Source organism: Panthera pardus, unplaced genomic scaffold (assembly GCF_024362965.1).
Source record: "Panthera pardus isolate Hobbes unplaced genomic scaffold, ASM2436296v1 HiC_scaffold_22, whole genome shotgun sequence".
In the NCBI taxonomy this organism is placed as follows: Eukaryota; Metazoa; Chordata; class Mammalia; order Carnivora; family Felidae; genus Panthera; species Panthera pardus.
In genome coordinates this window covers 52,948,022-52,967,626 of record NW_026526788.1, presented here as the reverse complement: position 1 = coordinate 52,967,626, position 19,605 = coordinate 52,948,022, and the positions used below count along the sequence as shown (strand labels likewise).

Genomic DNA, 19,605 nt, shown 5'->3' with positions numbered 1-19,605 from the left:
TTTTTTTTTTTTAATTTACATCCAAATTAGTTAGCCTGTAGTGCAACAATGATTTCAGGAGTAGATTCCTTAATGCCCCTTACCCATTTAGCCCATCCCCCCTCCCACAACCCCTCCAGTAATCCTCAGTTTGATCTCCATATCTATGAGTCTCTTCTGTTTTGTCCCCCTCCCTTATGTTCATCTGTTTTGTCTCTTAAAGTCCTCATATAAATGAAGTCATATGGTATTTGTCTTTCTCTGACTGACTAATTTCACTTAGCATAATACCGTCCAGTTCCATACACGTAGTTGCAAATGGCAAGATTTCACTCTTTTTGATTGCCGAGTAATACTCCATTGTATATAAATACCATGTCTTCTTTATCCATTCATCCATCAATGGACATTTGGGCTCTTTCCATCCTTTGGCTATTGTTGATAGTGCTGCTATAAACATGGGGGTGCATGTGTGCCTTCGAAACAGCACACCTATATCCTTTGGATAAATACCTAGTAGGGCAATTGCAGGGTCGCAGGGTAGTTCTATTTTTAGTTTTTTGAGGAACCTCCATACTGTTTTCCAGAGTGGCTGCACCAGCTTGCATTCCCACCCCAGGGGCCGCTTTTAGGAAGAAGATCCTGTATGGGGTTGTCCAGATCGATTGGGCTTCACCGCAGTTCCCTTGGAGGATTTGGTTTTGATTCAAGAGCTCAAATGCCTGTCAGGACATCTCAAGAGGCCGGTGGGGGCACAGGCTATGGAAAGCAGAGTGGTAATCCCGCCTGCCTTTTTGTTTGGGCCTTTCTGTTTATCAGCAATATCAGTGACTATGTCAGAAATGTACCAAACAGCTTTGCTTTTTATCATAGTTGCCATTTGGCCAAAATAAATGCCTTTCCCCAGAACTCGTTTGACAACATAGCCTGGAGCAGTAGGGCAGCCAGGGTGGAGAGACAAAAAGTCAGACATCTGACTGTGGCCCCAGCAGTGGGCTGGGGGCAGACATCAGGTCGGACTGCGGCCCCGCCCACCAACTCCAGTTATACACCACAGCACAGGGGAAGTGCCCTGCAGGTCCTCACCACGCCAGGGACTATCCAAAATGACCAAACGGAAGAATTCCCCTCAGAAGAATCTCCAGGAAATAACAACAGCTAATGAACTGATCAAAAAGGATTGAAATAATATAACAGAAAGTGAATTTAGAATAATAGTCATAAAATTAATCGCTGGGCTTGAAAACAGTATACAGGACAGCAGAGAATCTCTTGCCACAGAGATCAAGGGACTAAGGAACAGTCACGAGGAGCTGAAAAGCGCTTTAAACGAAATGCAAAACAAAATGGAAACGACGACAGCTCGGATTGAAGAGGCAGAGGAGAGAATAGGTGAACTAGAAGATAAAGTTATGGAAAAAGAGGAAGCTGAGAGAAAGAGAGATAAAAAAATCCAGGAGTATGAGGGAAAAATTAGAGAACTAAGTGATACACTAAAAAGAAATAATATATGCATAATTGGTATCCCAGAGGAGGAAGAGAGAGGGAAAGGTGCTGAAGGGGTACTTGAAGAAATTATAGCTGAGAACTTCCCTGAACTGGGGAAGGAAAAAGGCATTGAAATCCAAGAGGCACAGAGAACTCCCTTCAGACGTAACTTGAATCGATCTTCTGCACGACATATCATAGTGAAACTGGCAAAATACAAGGATAAAGAGAAAATTCTGAAAGCAGCAAGGGATAAACGTGCCCTCACATATAAAGGGAGACCTATAAGACTCGTGACTGATCTCTCCTTTGAAACTTGGCAGGCCAGAAAGGCTTGGCACGATATCTTCAGTGTGCTAAACAGAAAAAATATGCAGCCGAGAATCCTTTATCCAGCAAGTCTGTCATTTAGAATAGAAGGAGAGATAAAGGTCTTCCCAAACAAACAAAAACTGAAGGAATTTGTCACCACTAAACCAGCCCTACAAGAAATCCTAAGGGGGATCCTGTGAGATAAAGTACCAGAGATATCACTACAAGCATAAAACATACAGACATCACAATGACTCTAAACCCGTATCTTTCTATAATAACACTGCATGTAAATGGATTAAATGCACCAACTAAAAGACATAGGGTATCAGAATGGATAAAAAAACAAGACCCATCTATTTGCTGTCTACAAGAGACTCATTTTAGATCTGAGGACACCTTTAGATTGAGAGTGAGGGGATGGAGAACTATTTATCATGCTACTGGAAGCCAAAAGAAAGCTGGAGTAGCCATACTTATATCAGACAAACTAGACTTTAAATTAAAGGCTGTAACAAGAGATGAAGAAGGGCATTATATAGTAATTACAGGGTCTATCCATCAGGAAGAGCTAACAATTATAAATGTCTATGCGCCGAATACCGGAGCCCCCAAATATATAAAACAATTACTCATAAACAAAAAGTCAGAGATCCGCATTTAGCCAGGTAGACCTGGATGGGCCACATGTCTCTGTGCTCCCCCCAGGTCCCTCTACGTCCTGAGGGTGGGAGGAATCTCCTGCTGGCCCTTCCCAGAGCCTTCTCTGACCTCTCTGCTTATGGTGGAAATTCTCCCAGATGCTCGTGGCTGCCAGACTGACTGCCAGGGAGGAGCGGTCGCTGCCCGTCTGGCAGCTGTCCCGGGCGGGCCTCGGAGGTCTGGAACCCAGCCACGTGGGAGAACTGCTACACCAAGGCTGGGCCTAGCGTCACTGGGCGCTTCCTCTGGTCGCTGGGCCCTGCCCTCCAGGGCGGGCTCCACAGCCTGGGAGTGCCCTTGGGGCATACAAGGGGTGCTGCCCAGGTGCCTTAATACAAAATAAAAGCTCCTGGTTCAATGCTTCCTGTATGCTGGGCCCTGTGCTGAGCACTCTGTATTCGTTTTCTCACTTAATCATTAAAGCAACCCTAGTAATAATACATGAGCTTACGAAGTCAAATGCGCTCAAATCATGGAACGATTACGCTGAGAGGAATACCAACACTAGTAAAATACAGTCCCAGCCTTCAAAGAGTCACCGTCTGGTCTTAATCCTCATAAGATTGTTCTGGGTCCTGTCTGCCAGAGTCTGAATCCCAGCTCCACCGCTTAATAGCTGTGTGACCTCTGATAAATTGCTTAACTTCTCTTGTCTTGGTTTCTCCTTTTGTAATTGGGGAAGCTTATTACCTTTTAGGGTAGTTGTAAAGATTAGTGAGACAATCTATAGAAAGCTCCGGAAACAATGACTAGTTCAGAGCACTTAGTAACCGTTAGCCATGATTGGATGGCTTCAGGAGGTCTGTGATATTCTAGGCCAACTAGCGGGTGACTCTCCATTTGTCTATGAATGTTTCTCAAGACAAAAGTGGCCACAACCCGGGAGCCAGAGAAGATGAAGAAGTATTTCTCAATGAGAGGTCAAGTTTAGATGCATGGCTGGACCTAGAGATCTTGTTAATCTACTTTGCCTACCAAAAAGCTGAGGTAGCTTCTCAGCTACCACTTCTCCTGGGGCCATGTCATAAGACACAGAAATCTAGCTAGGGAGGACTGGGGGGGCTTCATAAATCACATGTTCCACTAGACCTGGAGGCAGACTTAGAGATCATCTAGTCTAAATTCCCCGGTGTTTACAAGAGGGATTCTGAGCTCAGTGGTTGAGCCTATGTCTCTCTGAGATCAAATCTCAAAGAATTGGAGAAGTTCACTGATTTGAAAGTCCAGTCAGAAGAGCTGGGCCTGGGTGGCTCAGTCGGTTGAGCGTCCGACTTCAGCTCAGGTCATGCTCTCACGGTTCGTGATTTCAAGCCCTGAATCAGGCTCTGTACTGACAACTCAGAGCCTGGAGCCTGTTGCAGAGTTTGTCTCTCTCTCTCTCTCTCTCTCTCTCTCTCTCTCTCTGTCCCTTCCCTGCTCACGCTCTGTCTCTCACTCTCTCAAAAATAAAGAAACATTAAGAAGAGCTGGGCCAAGTCCTGCACTTTGCCCTGAAGGAGTATGAGGATCAGTGAGATGGCATGTCTTTGGAAGTACCGAAAAAGTGTTACCATTGTAGATGCTGTTATTTCCATGGGCACCTGGTGGTACTCATTGTAGTAGAATTCTCCAAAGAAATGGAACCAGTAGGGTGTGTGTGTGTGTGTCTGTGTGTGTATGTGTGTGTGTGTGTGTTGACAGAGAGACTGAGAGACTTATTTTAAGAAATTGGCTCATGTGATTATAGAGTCCGGCAAATCTGAGATTTGAGGGGCAGTCCTGCAGGCTGGAAACAGGTAGGAATTCTATGTCACAGCCCCAAGACAGAATTCCATCTTCCCTTGGAAACCTCAGTTTTTACTCTAAGGCCTTCAGCTGTTTGGATGGGGCACATCCACCTGATGGAGAACAAACTCTTTCACATAAAGACAATTGGTTGTAAATGTTAATCACATCTATGAAATACCTTCGCAGCGACTTCTGGACTAGAGTTTGACCAAACAAGTGGCACCATAGCCTCGACAAGTGACACATGAAATGAACCGGCCCTCTCAGCACAAATGTAGCAGTCCGGTCTTAGGAGTCATGGTGGCGCCTCATCCCGTCCCGGAGAGCCCAGCATGGCATGTGGTGTGATAGGCCCGCAGCAGAGGAAATGTTTCCGTGCAGGAGGGCGAGGCGGCTTGGCAAGGAGTGTTTGCTCAGTTCTCGGGGAAACCGTATTCAGAGGTTGGCATGCAGGTTAATTACTGCAGCGGTGACCTTCAGCGAACTGAGAGAGAAGCAGGCAGGCGTGACTTATCAAAAAACAGGAAATGTCCCAAAGAATGCCTTGAGTCATGGTCCAGAGCGTATTCTGCTTTTGAATCCGTTGTTATGTTCTGGGTTGAAAGTATTTAATTCCTTTCCGTAGGAGGAAACTGTCATCTTAATAAAATTAGAGATGAGAACAGGGGGAGGTAGGTGATGTGGAAAAGGGGAAAAGAGCTTCCTGTAATTTAATCTGATGATCTGCCTCTGCAATTTAGACCTTTAAAAAAAAATGTGGTGGAATTGAATAATTAAATAATATAAATATGTGACTCTGTGGCTGTTGGTAAGAAAGAAATTTATTGGGGCGCCTGGGTGGCTCAGTCAGCTCAGTGTCCCACTCTTGATTTCGAGTCAGGTCATGATCCCAGGATCGAGGGATTGAGCCCTGAGTCCAGCTCCTTGCTGAGCGTAGAGCCTGCTTGGCATTTTCTCTTTCCCTCCGTCTGCCTGTTTCCTGTACTCTCACACTCGCTCTCGCACACACTCTCTCTCTCTAAAGTAAAAAGAAAGAGAGAGAGAGAGAGAGAGAGAGAGAGAGACAGGAAGAAATTTATCTTTGTTTTTTTTGGCTGACATTTATGTGTGAATAGGTTTTCAATAAAATATAATGTGCACACATTCTGATAAAAAATAGAGTCTCCTTTTTTAGAAGAGGTCGAGCTGGGTTTCTCCAGAAGGATAGGAGCCAATGTTAGCATATAATCTTTGCTTATTGACCAGGGAGAAGCAAGAAACAGCAGTTGAATACATGGCCTATAGAATTAAACTAGTCCTGAGTTAGAGTGTTTCTTCCTAGCTCTGTGATCTTGGGCAACTTACTTAACCATTCTGGGCTCATTTTGCTCATCTGCAAATTCGAGATGCGTGGGCTTGCTGAGAAAGTTAAATGGAATGACCTATGGGCAGGATTTAGCACACGCTTGGCCAGAAGAGAGCGCCCCCTATCGAGTGGCATCCTTGACATTAATGCAAGTGTTTGAAGTGGCCTCACGTTCCACTTGAACAGTCCCACCTGGCCCTGGTCAACCTGCACCTGCCAGGATTTGGCTGGTTCCCTTTGTTCGTCAATACACAATGGAATCATGTGTTCAGGAGCATATATTGGAAGAGTTGTTATGCAACTTGGTTTTTCTCATGGGATTATGAACCTCTTGAAGCCATAAAGCCCAGTGTCTAACACCCTCTTTACTAAGTGGCTTGTATCCGCCAAATGAAGCTTAGCTTGGCATTCGTGGCTGCACAGTGTGACCATAACCTTCCCACACGGCCTGGTTGCCTCTGCTCCCTTCCATATTCCCTTGGCTCCAATCAAATGGAGGGCAGTGTCCTCCCTCCCACAGGGTCCTCCCCTACTCTCACACTCACTCTCGCACACACTGTGCAGCCACGAATGCCAAGTGTGCAGTGTCCCCAAACATGACTGGTTCTCTCTCCCCTGTGACTGACCCACTCACCCTTTTGCCCCCACCTGGAATGACCTTTTCTTCCCAGCTCCACGTTTCCAATCCATCCTTGTCTCTCAAACCCCAGCTCAGCCTCTGCTTCCTCTCTGAGGCCTTATCTGGTGCCCTCAGCCTGAAGTCACCTCCCCTTTTCATTTGTACCCCCTCTGATGGCAACTGCCGCCTTCTTTCTATATCAGTCCCCCGTGGCCACATCTAGCTCCCTGCTGGAGCACCTGAGGGCAAGAACTATATCTTGGGTACCTTTGTATCTCCCACAGCGTCCAGCTCAGTGTCTGGGCCAGTGATACTTCAAAAATATTTGTTGGATAGAAGAATGAGGAAATGCTTTACTGCTGGTGGAAGAACTCACTTAGTGGACCCTTTCCATGGGCTGGGCTACGAGCTCCCTTTGCCTGACCTGGGCAGGCTTTATTCCCATTATCCCCCTCTGGCAGCAGGAAGCTCCAACCTGAGAATGAAGCGGACAAGAGCATGGTGGGCTTTTTTGCTGTGTGCTGAAAATAGTCATCAAGATTAATTTGGGTCTTCTATGCTATAGGCCATGACCTCCTTTTGTGGAACGTTTTAAGACCAAGAACTATCTTGTACTCTTCTGTTTCCCCAGTTCCTGGCACACAGCAGGTGCTTAATAAATGTTGGAAGATGAATGAATGAGCGAGTGGCACTCCCTTTTTCACGCCCCCCAACTGCTGACTTTGGGACAGTCCTGCCCCTGTGGGGAAGGGGAGGGAGATCAGTACCAGGCTCAGCACCAAAATCTCCCAGTGCAGCATTTCTTCTTGTATGCTGATTCCCAGGCCAGTAACCAGGCTTGGGATTCAGCTCAACTGGACAAGTACTGGCTCTTTCCACAGCCTCTCTGGAGCCCTTGTCCTTGCTTTAGCTCCCTGCCTGGAATCTTGGGACTTGGAGACTGAGATTTTCCTTCAATACCATCCATCAGGGACCCACATTCTGCCTCAAGCCCCCGTACCCAATTTCTATAAATGATTTGCTGCTTTCTCCTTGCTTTACTTACTCTGCTATGGCCTCTTAAAATTGTCCATCTTTTATCTTGAAGATCTGCTGTGGTCCCAGGGTCCAGAGTCACTCTTTCCTGACTCAGTTCTCCACCCGCCAGGCCTGGTTATGGCAGCAAGCGTGGTGGTGAGCTGGAGGGATATTAATGGTACCATTTCATGCTTGTCGAAGTCAGGAATTTTTAACTTTGGTGAAGGTCATGAACTCATTTGAGAATCTGATGAGGGAATAAACTGTCTCCCCAGAAAAACTCACAGATGTCACATTTTGCGTGTTGGAGCAAATAGTCTTAGAGAGTCTCAGGATACTCTGAAGTCTGACCTTGGACTTTCCTGTGGCCACTGCTCAGGACGTCAAGCCCGTCACTCATATGATATTCATGCATTTTCTTTATCCAGTGTTTCTGACAGCTTCCATTGAGACACTGTGGTGTGATAGTGAACACACACTCGGGTTTTGGAGCCAAGGAGACGTAGGTTGTTTCTGACTCTCTTTTTTTATTTGCTGTGTGACCTTAGACAAGTTAACCAGCTTCTCTCAATTATTTGTCTACAAAAAGGGGATGAGAATGTTACCCTTGCAGGGCTATCGGAACGACTTAGAGACACTGTAGTAGAATGTACTTCCGGGGCGCCTGGGTGGCTCAGTTGGTTAAGTGTTGAACTTCGGCTCAGGTCACGATCTCATGGTCCGTGAGTTCGAGCCCCGCATCAGGCTGGCCGTTTCAGATTCTGTGTATCCCTGTCACTCTCTGTCCTCCCCACCCTTGTGCTTTCTCTCTGTCTCTCAAAAGTAAATAAATAAAAAAACATTAAAAAAAAAAACAAAGGAATGTAATTTCTGGCACCTGTAGATGGTTATATAGAACAGGCTGCTCCAATTGTGCAAAGAAGCCATGTGTCCCGTTCTGTCAGTTTAAACTTTGCCTGGCCCGTCTTACTCTCAAAAGTACTTGCTTGTCTGGCAACCAGAGAGGAAAATTGGGAGGCTTTTCATCAGATGATGGGAGGGGTAGGTGGGGTCAGTAGGGAAATGTGGGAGGGACAGGACAGCTTCTAGGTGATATCAGAGTCATATGCAGGGAGGCGCTCTGTAGGCCACATAGAGACCACAGTTAGAACACATCAGTACAGGCCCCAGCATGAGCCTATGAGCAGGGTCATGCTGAAGTTTAAAAAGGGAAGCCAGTTGGGCTCTGGATGCTGCTCAAGTGGAAAAGTTAATGCTTAGCAGAGTAAGGGTGATGATTCATGCTTTGTCTATGCTGAGGTCTTGGAAGAATGAGGTGGTTAGTCCCACAACTGGCATCTGCTGGGACCCTTCACAACATGACACTCAGCTGAACGGAACCCACTACCTCCTACGTTCCATAGCAGCAGAGGGGTAACTGGGAAGTGGTTCCCAGTGTGGCCACCAATGTGAGGCTGCTATCCCTGCCACTTACCAACTGGGACTTTGAATATGCCACTTAACTTCTCGGTTTCCTTAGCTCCAAAAGGGGGATGAAAATTATTATACATATCTCCTGGGGTTTTTTAAGAGGTTAGATGATACGAGATGAGAAAAAAATATGTATGTTGGTCTCTGCTCCTTTCCCCCACCACTTTCTGGCACTGAACTAAAACCCTTATAAATTCTTAAGTGAGAAGAGTAGGAGCATCTTTTGTTCTAATGAGATCACTCTGGGTGGGCTCCTGGGTGGCTCCTGGATGGGAACTGATCACCAGGAAGACCAAGCCGTGATAAGAAGCTTGGCATTTTTGGCTCTGCCCCCACCTCCTCCTGGCTTCTCTAGACTGGAGAAAGAGACTGGAAATAGAGTTAATACTTGATCTTGCCTATGTGAGGAAGCCTCCATCAAAAATCCCAGAAGTATGGGGTTCCAGGTGTGTGATGAGCACATCCATGTACCGGGAGGTTGAGGTACTCCAGCTCCATGGGGACAGAAGCTCCTGTACACAGGACATTCCCAGACCTTATCTTATGTATCTCGTCATCTGGCTGTTCATCTGTACCCTCTGTCCTATCCTTTAGTAAACTAGTAAACATAAATGTTTTCCTGAGTTCTGTGAGCTGCTCGAGCCAGTTAATTGAACCCAGTATGGGGGTTATAGGAACCTCAGATTTATAGCCTGCTAGGTCAGAAGCACAGGTGACAGCGTGGACTTGCTATTGTCCTCTGAGCCCTTAACCTGCAGGACGCTATCTCCAGGTACATAGTATCATCATTGAGTTAAATTGTAAAACACCTAGCTGGTGTCACAGAAAATTTCTTGGCTGGGGAACGCCCCACCATACATCTGGTGTCAGAAGCGTGATGAATGTTCTATATGATGGTAAAGAATTCACACAAGAAGAGAACTTGTTTTATTTTTCTCCCCCTGAAAACGGATAGCTCATGCCTCCAAAACATTCGGTACTCAAACACTAGCTTTTATTTTGATGAGTATTTGGGGACTTAGAGATCCAACAGACGCCTCTCTGTGCTTTGGACTTCTCTAAGGAAACTTTGAACACTAGCTGGAGGAACATTTATTCACACAGGAAGGTCTCAGACACTCAGAGAGAAAACCCGTGTCTTCAGAAAAGGTGAGCCTGTTGTAAAGGAAACCTTACATTCTTTGCAGGTCATAGAAAGTGTTCATCTACTAATTACCTTGTGCCGAGGCCTATGGGAGGGAGTCCAGCTCAGTCTTTAAGCTGTGGGGTCTTATCACATGCAGAGGCAGCATGGGTGTCAGAGAGGAAATTGCAGGTTATATAAGAACCAGTGCCATGTATTAGCTCAGACACATTTCTCAGTTCCTTTGAGTCTCAGTAGCCACATCTATAAAATGGTGACACCTTTTGGCAAAGGTTAGCTTTGTTGGCTTCTTTCTGCAACACACTGGAGACACAGAGGCCCTGGGTAACCTTGGTCTATAGGAACTGGTGAGGGAGATTCAGGGGATCATAGCATTTCCATGATTATGAGTCCTTCATTCCCCAACATCTCGTAGACCTGGGGTGGGAGAAATGTTTTAGGTCAAAAAATGCCATTCAGTTTGGAGAACCTTGACTCTTGTCGTCCTCACTCTAGGCTGATGAATGGGGAAATGCAAGCACACGGTTCGCCCTCAAGGGAATGCTCTTTGAATGGACGAATGAATGGACAAGTTCTAGAAATATTTCTAATTAATTGATATTTCTTATTTTTTATTTGCAGATGAGAAAAAGAAAACAAAGAAAGTTGACAATGAACTCAACCCTGTATGGAATGAGGTAACTTCATTTTTTTTTTTTTTTTAACATTGTTTCAGTGGATAAGCCACATCTGATTGTCCTATCTTCGGTCAAAGGTTAGCTTTTCCCTTTGAAAGAAGAATCTCCACATTGCATCCCCCACCACTCTATCTCTCTTTGTGGCCATAGAGATAGCAGAACAGTTCAAGGGGACATACCACAATGACATCTCCTATATAGTAGTGGTGTAAGCGAAGTCTGGAAAGGGAGTAGGAAACTTATGTTCTAGCCGGGAGCAGCTTTGAGCTTGCTGTGTGACCTCGGTCCAGTTATGTTACACATCTGGGGCACATCTGTAGAGCAAGGGGTGGGCTTAGATCATCTCCAGAGTCGCGGAGGGAAAGCTCCATATTTAAAAATGTATCTGCACGTGACTAACCAAGAGTACATTACATGACACTGTGTGTCTGACTAATGACATTTACTGTGTTTTATGCTGATAAAGTAGAATATCCTTAATGTAGACATTTTGAAAGCTTTAGATAAACAAAAAAATTTACCTTTGGACCCACTATCCAGAAGCAATTACTGTTAACATTTGGGATATAGCAATAAATGTTTATTGAATAAGTATATTGTAATGTATAAGTAATTATTATTTATAAATAAATTAATAAAATATGATGTCTTGACATATAGCAGATACAGCTTCCTCTCCTATTTTTTTCTTACTATTATATCCTAAGCATATACCGTATCATTCCATTCAGAAGTATCTTTAACACTAGGCAACATTCTTTTTTTTTTTTAATTTTTTTTTAACGTTTTTATTTATTTTTGAGACAGAGAGAGACAGAGCATGAATGGGGGAGGGGCAGAGAGAGAAGGAGACACAGAATCTGAAGCAGGCTCCAGGCTCTGAGCCATCAGCCCAGAGCCTGACGCGGGGCTCGAACTCACGGACCGTGAGATCGTGACCTGAGCTGAAGTCGGATGCTTAACCGACTGAGCCACCCAGGCGCCCCAACACTATGCAACATTCTATGGAAGGGCTATAATATATTTACTTCCCCCAGTGTTGACTTTGTATCTATTTTATAAGCAGTTCAGTGTTGAATAGGTTTATAGATATGTGAAAGTTTTCATTCTTTCCACTGAGTAGATTTTCCTATGCTGACTAATTTTTTAAAAGATGATCATCAGCCCCATTGTTTTTCCCAAAAGCTGGTCAAACTTTCCTGGATAAGCGTAGTGATAAATGTCTTTGTTATTGTCACTAAGTCACCAGGCTGTGAAGACTTCTCCTCCACTAACTGTAAATTCCCCTCCTCTCCTAGTCCCGAAACTAAAATAAATCCATACCTTTTCATTGAATGAGGTGAAGATGAACTGTATTTTTAATGCCTTTCTGAGAAGCAGAAAGTTGAAAGGCAGTTCTTCTTCTCTGCAGTTTCACTGGAACCCAGAACCCAGCCAGCTGGACTACCAGGTCCGTGAAAGCAAGAGGCCAGTCTGGTTGGTCCTGGTGGATGCTGTGTGTGGATCCTAGCACCTCACACAGATCTCCAAGAATAAAACAAATTGAAAGTACATTATGTATGCATGTAGTGCTTCCAGTTTTGAGTAATTCTCACATGCTTCTTTATATCTGGTCAATCCATGTAGCTGATGGCAGAGGTGGAAATGGTCACGTGAGCAGACATCCTCTGCAGGGTATCATCCGTCTCACCCCGTTTTGTTTCTAACATGTATTTTTTTTTAAATGTTTATTTGTTTATTTTTGAGAGAGAGAAAGAGTGTGAGCAGGGGAGGGATAGAGAGAAAGGGAGACACAGGATCTGAAGCAGGCTCCAGGCTCCGAGCTGTCAGCACAGAGCCCGACGTGGGGCTCGAACTCACACACCGTGAGATCATGACCTGAGCCAAAGTTGGACGCTCAACCGACTGAGCCACCCAGGCTCCCAAACTAACATGTATATTTTTCTAATTGCAATTGTATTTATCAAGTAAACTTCCCAACTCTAGTTTTATCACGGAAATCTAACTCAAATGAAATGCTAACCCCAAACCTATTAGGGTTAGGATTCTAATATGAGCTCTGACACATTCACCACCCACTCCAAACCCAGTACAAGGAGAATCAAATCTTCAGTAGGCTCTGCTTTATTTAATTCATATGTTACACGATCAATCAAAAACATCAGCGGTGTTATGTTAAAATATTTTTTTGTGTTTGCCATTAGACAGCAATTTATTGCCTTAAGATGAAAGTCTCATCTGATTGCAGACTAATCATGGTGGTGCAGACTAATCAAGCCTAAAATAAAAGGCTGATGCATTTTAGAAAATGTTTTTTTAGATTATCTATCTCTTTGATAATAATATGACTAGGAAAAGCAAATAACTTAAAAACAATCAATGAAGAAAGCATTTTCATTTTATTTTATTTTTGTAACCAATTGTGGTAAATTCTCTGACTCTGAGATGGGTTTGATGACTTGCCCATAGTCACAGAGCCTAGAAAATGGGAAGCCAGAGGTCACCCCCAGGTCCTCTGAGGCTGTCTGGTTTGCCTTCCCACAGCTTTCAGCAGCCTCCAGGTTTGGAATTTGGTCACTTCTACTCACTATAGAATTGATGATTCACAAGACTGACATTGGTTAAGATAATGACATTTAGTGATTTAGTGTCTGTATGTCTTATTATACTATACTTCCTGACCCTTTTAAACAACTTTTCTGTTTTTATAACCTTTCCATGGACAGATTTTGGAGTTTGACTTGAGGGGTATACCACTCGACTCTTCATCTTCCCTTACAATTGTTGTAAAAGATTTTGAGACGATTGGACAAAATAAGTAAGTTGATTTCAACTATTTTTCTCATTTTACGTATTACATTACCATTGTTTATTTTGTTGAAGGAACGTATCGTTAATAACATTTTATGATATTTGCAATATAATCGTGCTTCAGTTCCATGTCCTCCCCCCACCCCCCATGCACACAACTTTCTGAGCCAATATCAGATGTGATTAATGATCACATTGCTTTTCCCAAACTTCTGTATAGTAGTCCCCTCTTACCTGTGGTTTCTGTTATCCATGGTCAACTGAGGTGCAGAAGCAGATGATCCTTCTTCTGAAATAGTGTCAGAAGGTCAATAGTAGCCTAACGCTACGTCGCTGTGCCTACATCATTCACCTCACTTCATCTCATCACTTAGGCATTTTATCATTTCACATCATCATGCATAAAAGGGTGAGTACAGTACAATATATTTAGAGAGGGAGAGAAACCATATTCACATAACTCATTCAGTATGTTGTTATAATTATTCTATTTTATTATTAGTTGTTGTTAATTTCTTACTATGTCTAGTTTATAAATTAAACTTTATCATAGGTATGTATGTACGTATGTAGGGTTTGGTACTATCTGCGGTTTTGGGCATCCACCAGGGGTCTTGGCACATATCCTAATGCATAAAGGGGGAACTACTGTATTCCTAAGAGGCTGCAAACACTAAGCCACCATTACTGTATCCAATTTGGCACTTGTTGTGAAATCTATTTACATTCCTAAAACATCTTTGTTGACTGTACTTAGTCACTTCCTACCCCGGGTGGTTTATCTGAACGGTAGCTATATTAAACACAAGCAAAATCATTTCTTCTTCCACTTATGTGTGACCATTCAAGTTCTCCTTGCAGCCCCACTTTCATTTTAATGTCTTACTGGCCTTTTAAACTCAACAGATCTAAGTCAGATTCCTGTCGCCTTTACTAGTTTCAAATGGGAAGGGTCACGACGGTGCCCATGGTGGGACTGAGGGTTGTCCCCTGACTAAAGCTTGGGGATTTCTAAAACAGGTCTGTATGGGACAGAATGACCTCAGTAAATTCGCCCCAGCCCTTGATCTGGACTTTGGCCTTACAGACTCAGAAACCAGTCTTAGGTTACCAATTCAAACTAACCAAGCTTACAAGAAACCAGTGCTTAAAACCAAGTTATTTACGTGTTATTTTCCAGTGGAAATAAATGCGTGGTGGGAGGACATTCTCTGATTAATGAATTCTCCTTTGTGTCATCCTGCATGGAAAGCCAAATTACTCTGTATCCTTGATTATAAGATATCATTGACCATAGACGTATTATTAAATTAATAACAGGTTTGGGGTGGGGAAGGAGCCTGGTATTAAATGCCCTTATCAATTGTAAGAAGCATCCAAGTTTTTAGAAATGTCAATACATTTAAAAATATGTCTTAGGGGTGCCTAGGTGGCTCAGTCGGCTAAGTGTCCAACTTTTAGTTTTGGCTCAGGTCATTATCTCATGGTTTGTGGGATTGAGCCCTGCATTAGGCTCTGTGCTGACGGCATGGAGCCTGCTTGGGATTCTCTCTCTCCCTCTCTCTGTCTCTCTGCCCCTCCCCTACTCGCACTCGCTCCCATGCACTCAATCTCTCTCTCAAAATAAACTTAAAATAAAATAAAATTTAAAAAATAATAAAAATGAATACCTTAGGGGCGCCTGGGTGGCGCAGTCGGTTAAGCGTCCGACTTCAGCCAGGTCACGATCTCGCGGTCCGTGAGTTCGAGCCCCGCGTCAGGCTCTGGGCTGATGGCTCGGAGCCTGGAGCCTGTTTCCGATTCTGTGTCTCCCTCTCTCTCTGACCCTCCCCCGTTCATGCTCTGTGTCTCTCTGTCCCAACAATAAATAAAAAACGTTGAAAAAAAATGAATACCTTAGCCTTAAGCACATTTGGTATAAGTAGAAGGCTGTAATGAGAGGCATAAACCAGAAAGAATTAGTTGAAGTGCAGTGACCTTATGTCCTGACTTGCTTGGAACAGTCCTGGTTTATTGTCCTAGCACAAGGGTTAATAACACCTCTTTTGCTGTCAACAGTGACTTGGTTTGGATGGTAAATTAGATAGTCACCCTAATGACTGGAGTCTTCTACTTAATGGTGTCAGGCTAAGAGATCCTGGACAGACATTTACCCCCTGGACATTGCTTTGATAGGTACTATACATGTTCACCTTTGATGAGATCCTTTTTTTCGTGTTCAGTTGCTGACCAATGCCCCTTATGACTGATGCATTTTTTTCTTAAGCTACATAAATATACTTTGCAGGTTCTGGTCCTACTACTTGGACTGATCTGAGTGTCTGTTTTTGTGCCAGTACCATACTGTCTTGATGATTACAGCTTTGTAATACAGCTTGAAGTCTGGAATTGTGATGCCTCCAGCTTTGGTTTTCTTTTTCGAGATTGCTTTGGCTATTCAGGGTCTTTTCTGATTCCATACAAATTTTAGGATTGTTTGTTCTAGCTCTGTGAAGAATGCTCGTGTTATTTTGATAGGAATTGCCGGGAAGGTCTTTTTAATTGGGAGATTAGTTGTGTGTCCTACAAATTTCGCTGCATAGTTGTTGACCATCCTCCAGTGAAAGCCGACCCCGAGTCTGCTTTGGAATGAACAGTGCGAATGATAATGCTTACTTAGCTTACTGTGCTAAGCTTCATGCTTCTCCACCATCAGCCAGGAATTGTGAACTTTGACCTTGCTGTCACCAACTAAACAATGCATACACCTTGGTCAAATTTGCCCGTAAGTACACTAGAGAAAAAAAAAAAAAATTAAACCCATCTGGGAATAAGCTGTATGTTTGTCCAAACTATTTGTGTACTTTGGTCCCAGATTTTTTTCTTGGCTTTTTTACTAAAAATTTGGCGTTCGGGGATCTGCTCACTGCTCAGTGTGGGAACTTTCTTTCACTTGGATGTGCAGGGTGGGGGCAGAGGATTTTTCTACCAGCTTAAGGAATCCCTTGCCTGTTGACATTCCTGTTGCCATGGAAACGGGTTGTGCAAACAGGGCTCTCACTTTGCATCTGCTGCCTGGGGCCTGGAAACAAACAGCACTGGACTGCCTAGGTTTGCCTGTGCACTGTGCCCACACCCACAGCAGACTGCAGGGTCCAGGTCATGCAAGCATAGCGCTGGTGCGTCAGCAACATCCCTCCTCAGGCACTGGGAGCCGGCTGGGCTGTTCAGTGCAGACTCTGTTCTTCCCCCCGCCCCCCCACCTCCATAGTCATCCAGCCAGCCATCCAGGCTGAATGAGGGTGAGAGAAGAGCCAGAAATGCCTCTTGATCACGTGATGAAAATGAAATTATTTTTAGCCGAAATGTCAGAGTGGAAGGATTTTCCCAGCCGCTGAAAAATTGGAGTTCCCTCTGCAGACAGCCAATACCGCTGTAGCTTAGTGAAATCTTAGGGAGTGCCAAGGGCTATGCCAAGCCCTTTGAGTGCACTATGCTACTTAATCCTCACAGACACCCTCTTTTTCCCCAGAGAGGCTTGGTAATCTGCTCAAGGTCACACAGCAGTCATGTGTCAGAGTGAGCATTTATGTCCAGGCCTGTGTTCTGGACTTTCACATTATACTGAAAACCGTGAACCACCTGCAGGAACCAAAATGTGGATGCAATTATTGATTAACTTTTGTCCAGAATGGATGTAATTTTTCTTTCTAATTTTGCAAAAAAAAAAAAAAAAAAAAATGAAGGACAGTCATTACCAGAGTATTGGCAGTCCCTCCCTATGTAACACTTTTAAGCAGGCAATTTTATACTATTGATTAGTAAGTCACTGATGCTCATATTCTACAGTGGACACAAGAAATTTGGAGAGCATATCTCATCTCATGTGCTCTTCACAGTAACCTTGAGTGGTGGAGATGAGATTTGAGGCTGGGACCCTGATCCCTTGGCATCCTGGCCCTGCTGTCGCTTCACCTGAGTTCCTAAAGAAGAATCGGCTTCAGGAGCCTGGAAATGTAGGAATGAAAGGTGTTTACAGGTTTTCAGATGTGTGTGTGTGTGTATGCGCGTGTGTGTGTGTGTGTGTGTGTGTGTACATGCACGCATGCCAAGGAGGAAAAAGAGTTACCATTTCAGGCTTTTGAATTTGCTGTTCACTCTGCATGGAATACTCTTTCCTTCTAACTGCAGTAGATGTGAAATCTTGTCATTCGGCCTCAGCATCTCAGACCCTCCAATCTAGAGCAGCGCCTACCGTTGCTTTCCATCTCACTGCCCTGCTTCATTTCCTCAGAGCCCTGCTTACTAGCAAGCTTGTGTGGGTGTGGGAATGGTGGAGGGAGCCCAGCTGGGTGTGTGGACATTTATGTTGGGTTTTAGATAAGTACTCAAAAATATGTGCTGGCCCGCATTCCTGCTTTGCCTAGCTCAGCGCTCACCACCATCTGACACGTCCATATCTGTTTTGTTATTCACGCGGCCTTCCCCTACTAGACAGTAAGCTCCACACCTGTCTGGTTCACCACTGTAACACCAGCGCTTAGCATAGTGCCTAGCACATAATAAGCTCTCAGTAAGTGTTTGTTGGATGAATGAGCAAGTAAGTTCACGATACTAATACACGAATAGTATCTAAAGCACCTTGCATTGGACAGTTAGCCCACTAGTAACGAGCCATTGATGTGGAATCTGTCCAACCCAGCTCTCTGTACAGCTCTCTGGTTCCAACTTGGGTTTAAGCTGCAAAGGAGTCAGAACACAAAGGGATCAAGTCACAAGGGAAACAAACGCCAGTCCCAAAGCTCATGCCTTTTTGTAGAGAGACGTGGAGCTTACTCCTGAATTCACAGGAAGGTAGCAACTCATAGTGCATAAAAGCTGAGATTTGGGAGCCAGACAGAGGCTGCTTTGAGACTCCGCTCTACTGGTGACTACTGATGACCTCGGCCAAGTGACTTAACCCCTCTGGGCCTCAGAAGTCTTATCCTTAAAGTGACCATAGTTTGGAAGTTCTGCTCGTGCTAAGATAACATAACAGGGACCAGATCTACATACTCACCTGATACACCAAAAAAATAGATAAAACATATGTAACCATGGTTTCAGATACTGGACTGGATAATGACCCCAAGAAAGAGGACATAAATGAAATGAGCCCTTTGAGTGCCCAACTTAATGCCTGGAGAGCATTCCAGGCTGCAGTTCAGGGAGAGAGAAATGAGGCAAGTCCCAGTTGTCTCCCAGAGTTGGGGAGGTGCATGTGGGAGTCTGGAGCTACACACACACACACACACACACACACACACACAGAGTGGTAGTAGGGGCTACAGAATTTAGAAAAAAAAAAAAAAAAGACAAGTTTGGATTGTGAAATATACAAACTCCCTGAACAAAGGTTTGTGGGGTGTTTTTTTTGTTTTGTTTTTTGTTTTTTGTTTTTTATTAATAAAAACAGATACTGTAGTTTGGAATGAAATTAATATGGTGAAGCAGTATGGTAAGGCTTATGAGAAATTTTCATTCCCTCATATACAAAAGACCTTGTCCTCATACTTTTAATACTTAAAAAAATTTTTTTTAATGTTTATTTATTTTTGAGAGAGACAGAGACAGAATGCGAGTGGGTTAGGGGCAGAGAGAGAGGGAGACACAGAATCCAAAGCAGGCTCCAGGCTCCAAGCTGTCAGCACAGAGCCCGATGCGGGGCTCGAACCCACGGACGGTGAGATCATGACCTGAGCCGAAGTCGGACGCCCAACTGACTGAGCCACCCAGCTGCCCCTAAGATATTTCATTATAAAACAGACCCGAAAACAAACCTTTAAACAAAAACCCTACCTAAACCAGCACACAAATATTTATACACACGTACACATACACACACACTCTGCCTCTCTCTCTCATCTTGTCATTTTCTCCTCTCTTCCCCTTCAGTCTTCTTCATCACACTAAACACCATCTGATACACTGCACATTCCGTCCACTCAGATGTAAGCCCCATGAAAGGCATGGAGTACTCCCAGTGCCCGGAGCAGTGTCGGACACACATAAGCATTAGCAATTATTTGTCAGATGAATACATTAATTGATACATCGCTGAAGGTAGTCCAATAACCTTGCAAATGACTTACAAGTTGTAAAGCTTCCTCTCCTAAGAGATGGTCCTCCAAGTGCAATTAGAAGATAATTATAGCTCTTGTCATTATGAAATGCCTTTCTCTTTCAGTCTCTCTGGGCGTCTTTCTCCAAAGCTTTGGCCCACCTTTACTCACTCATGAGATGTTGACAGACATCA

General features: G+C 44.1%; 1 protein-coding gene across 6 annotated transcripts in view; it reads left to right on the top strand.

The window, feature by feature from the left end:
* Positions 1 to 19,605, top strand: part of MYOF (myoferlin) — a 154,090-nt gene that overhangs the window by 15,289 nt on the left and 119,196 nt on the right. For all 6 annotated transcript variants that reach the window (XR_008424886.1, XM_019445110.2, XM_019445108.2 and 3 more), the window contains exons 2-3: positions 10,465 to 10,520; positions 13,247 to 13,338. Coding sequence is in view for 5 of the 6 variants with exons in the window: in XM_019445110.2 (XP_019300655.2) it covers positions 10,465 to 10,520; positions 13,247 to 13,338 (148 nt within the window). In the remaining variant the exon portion in view is untranslated. The remainder of the gene's footprint in view (positions 1 to 10,464; positions 10,521 to 13,246; positions 13,339 to 19,605) is intronic.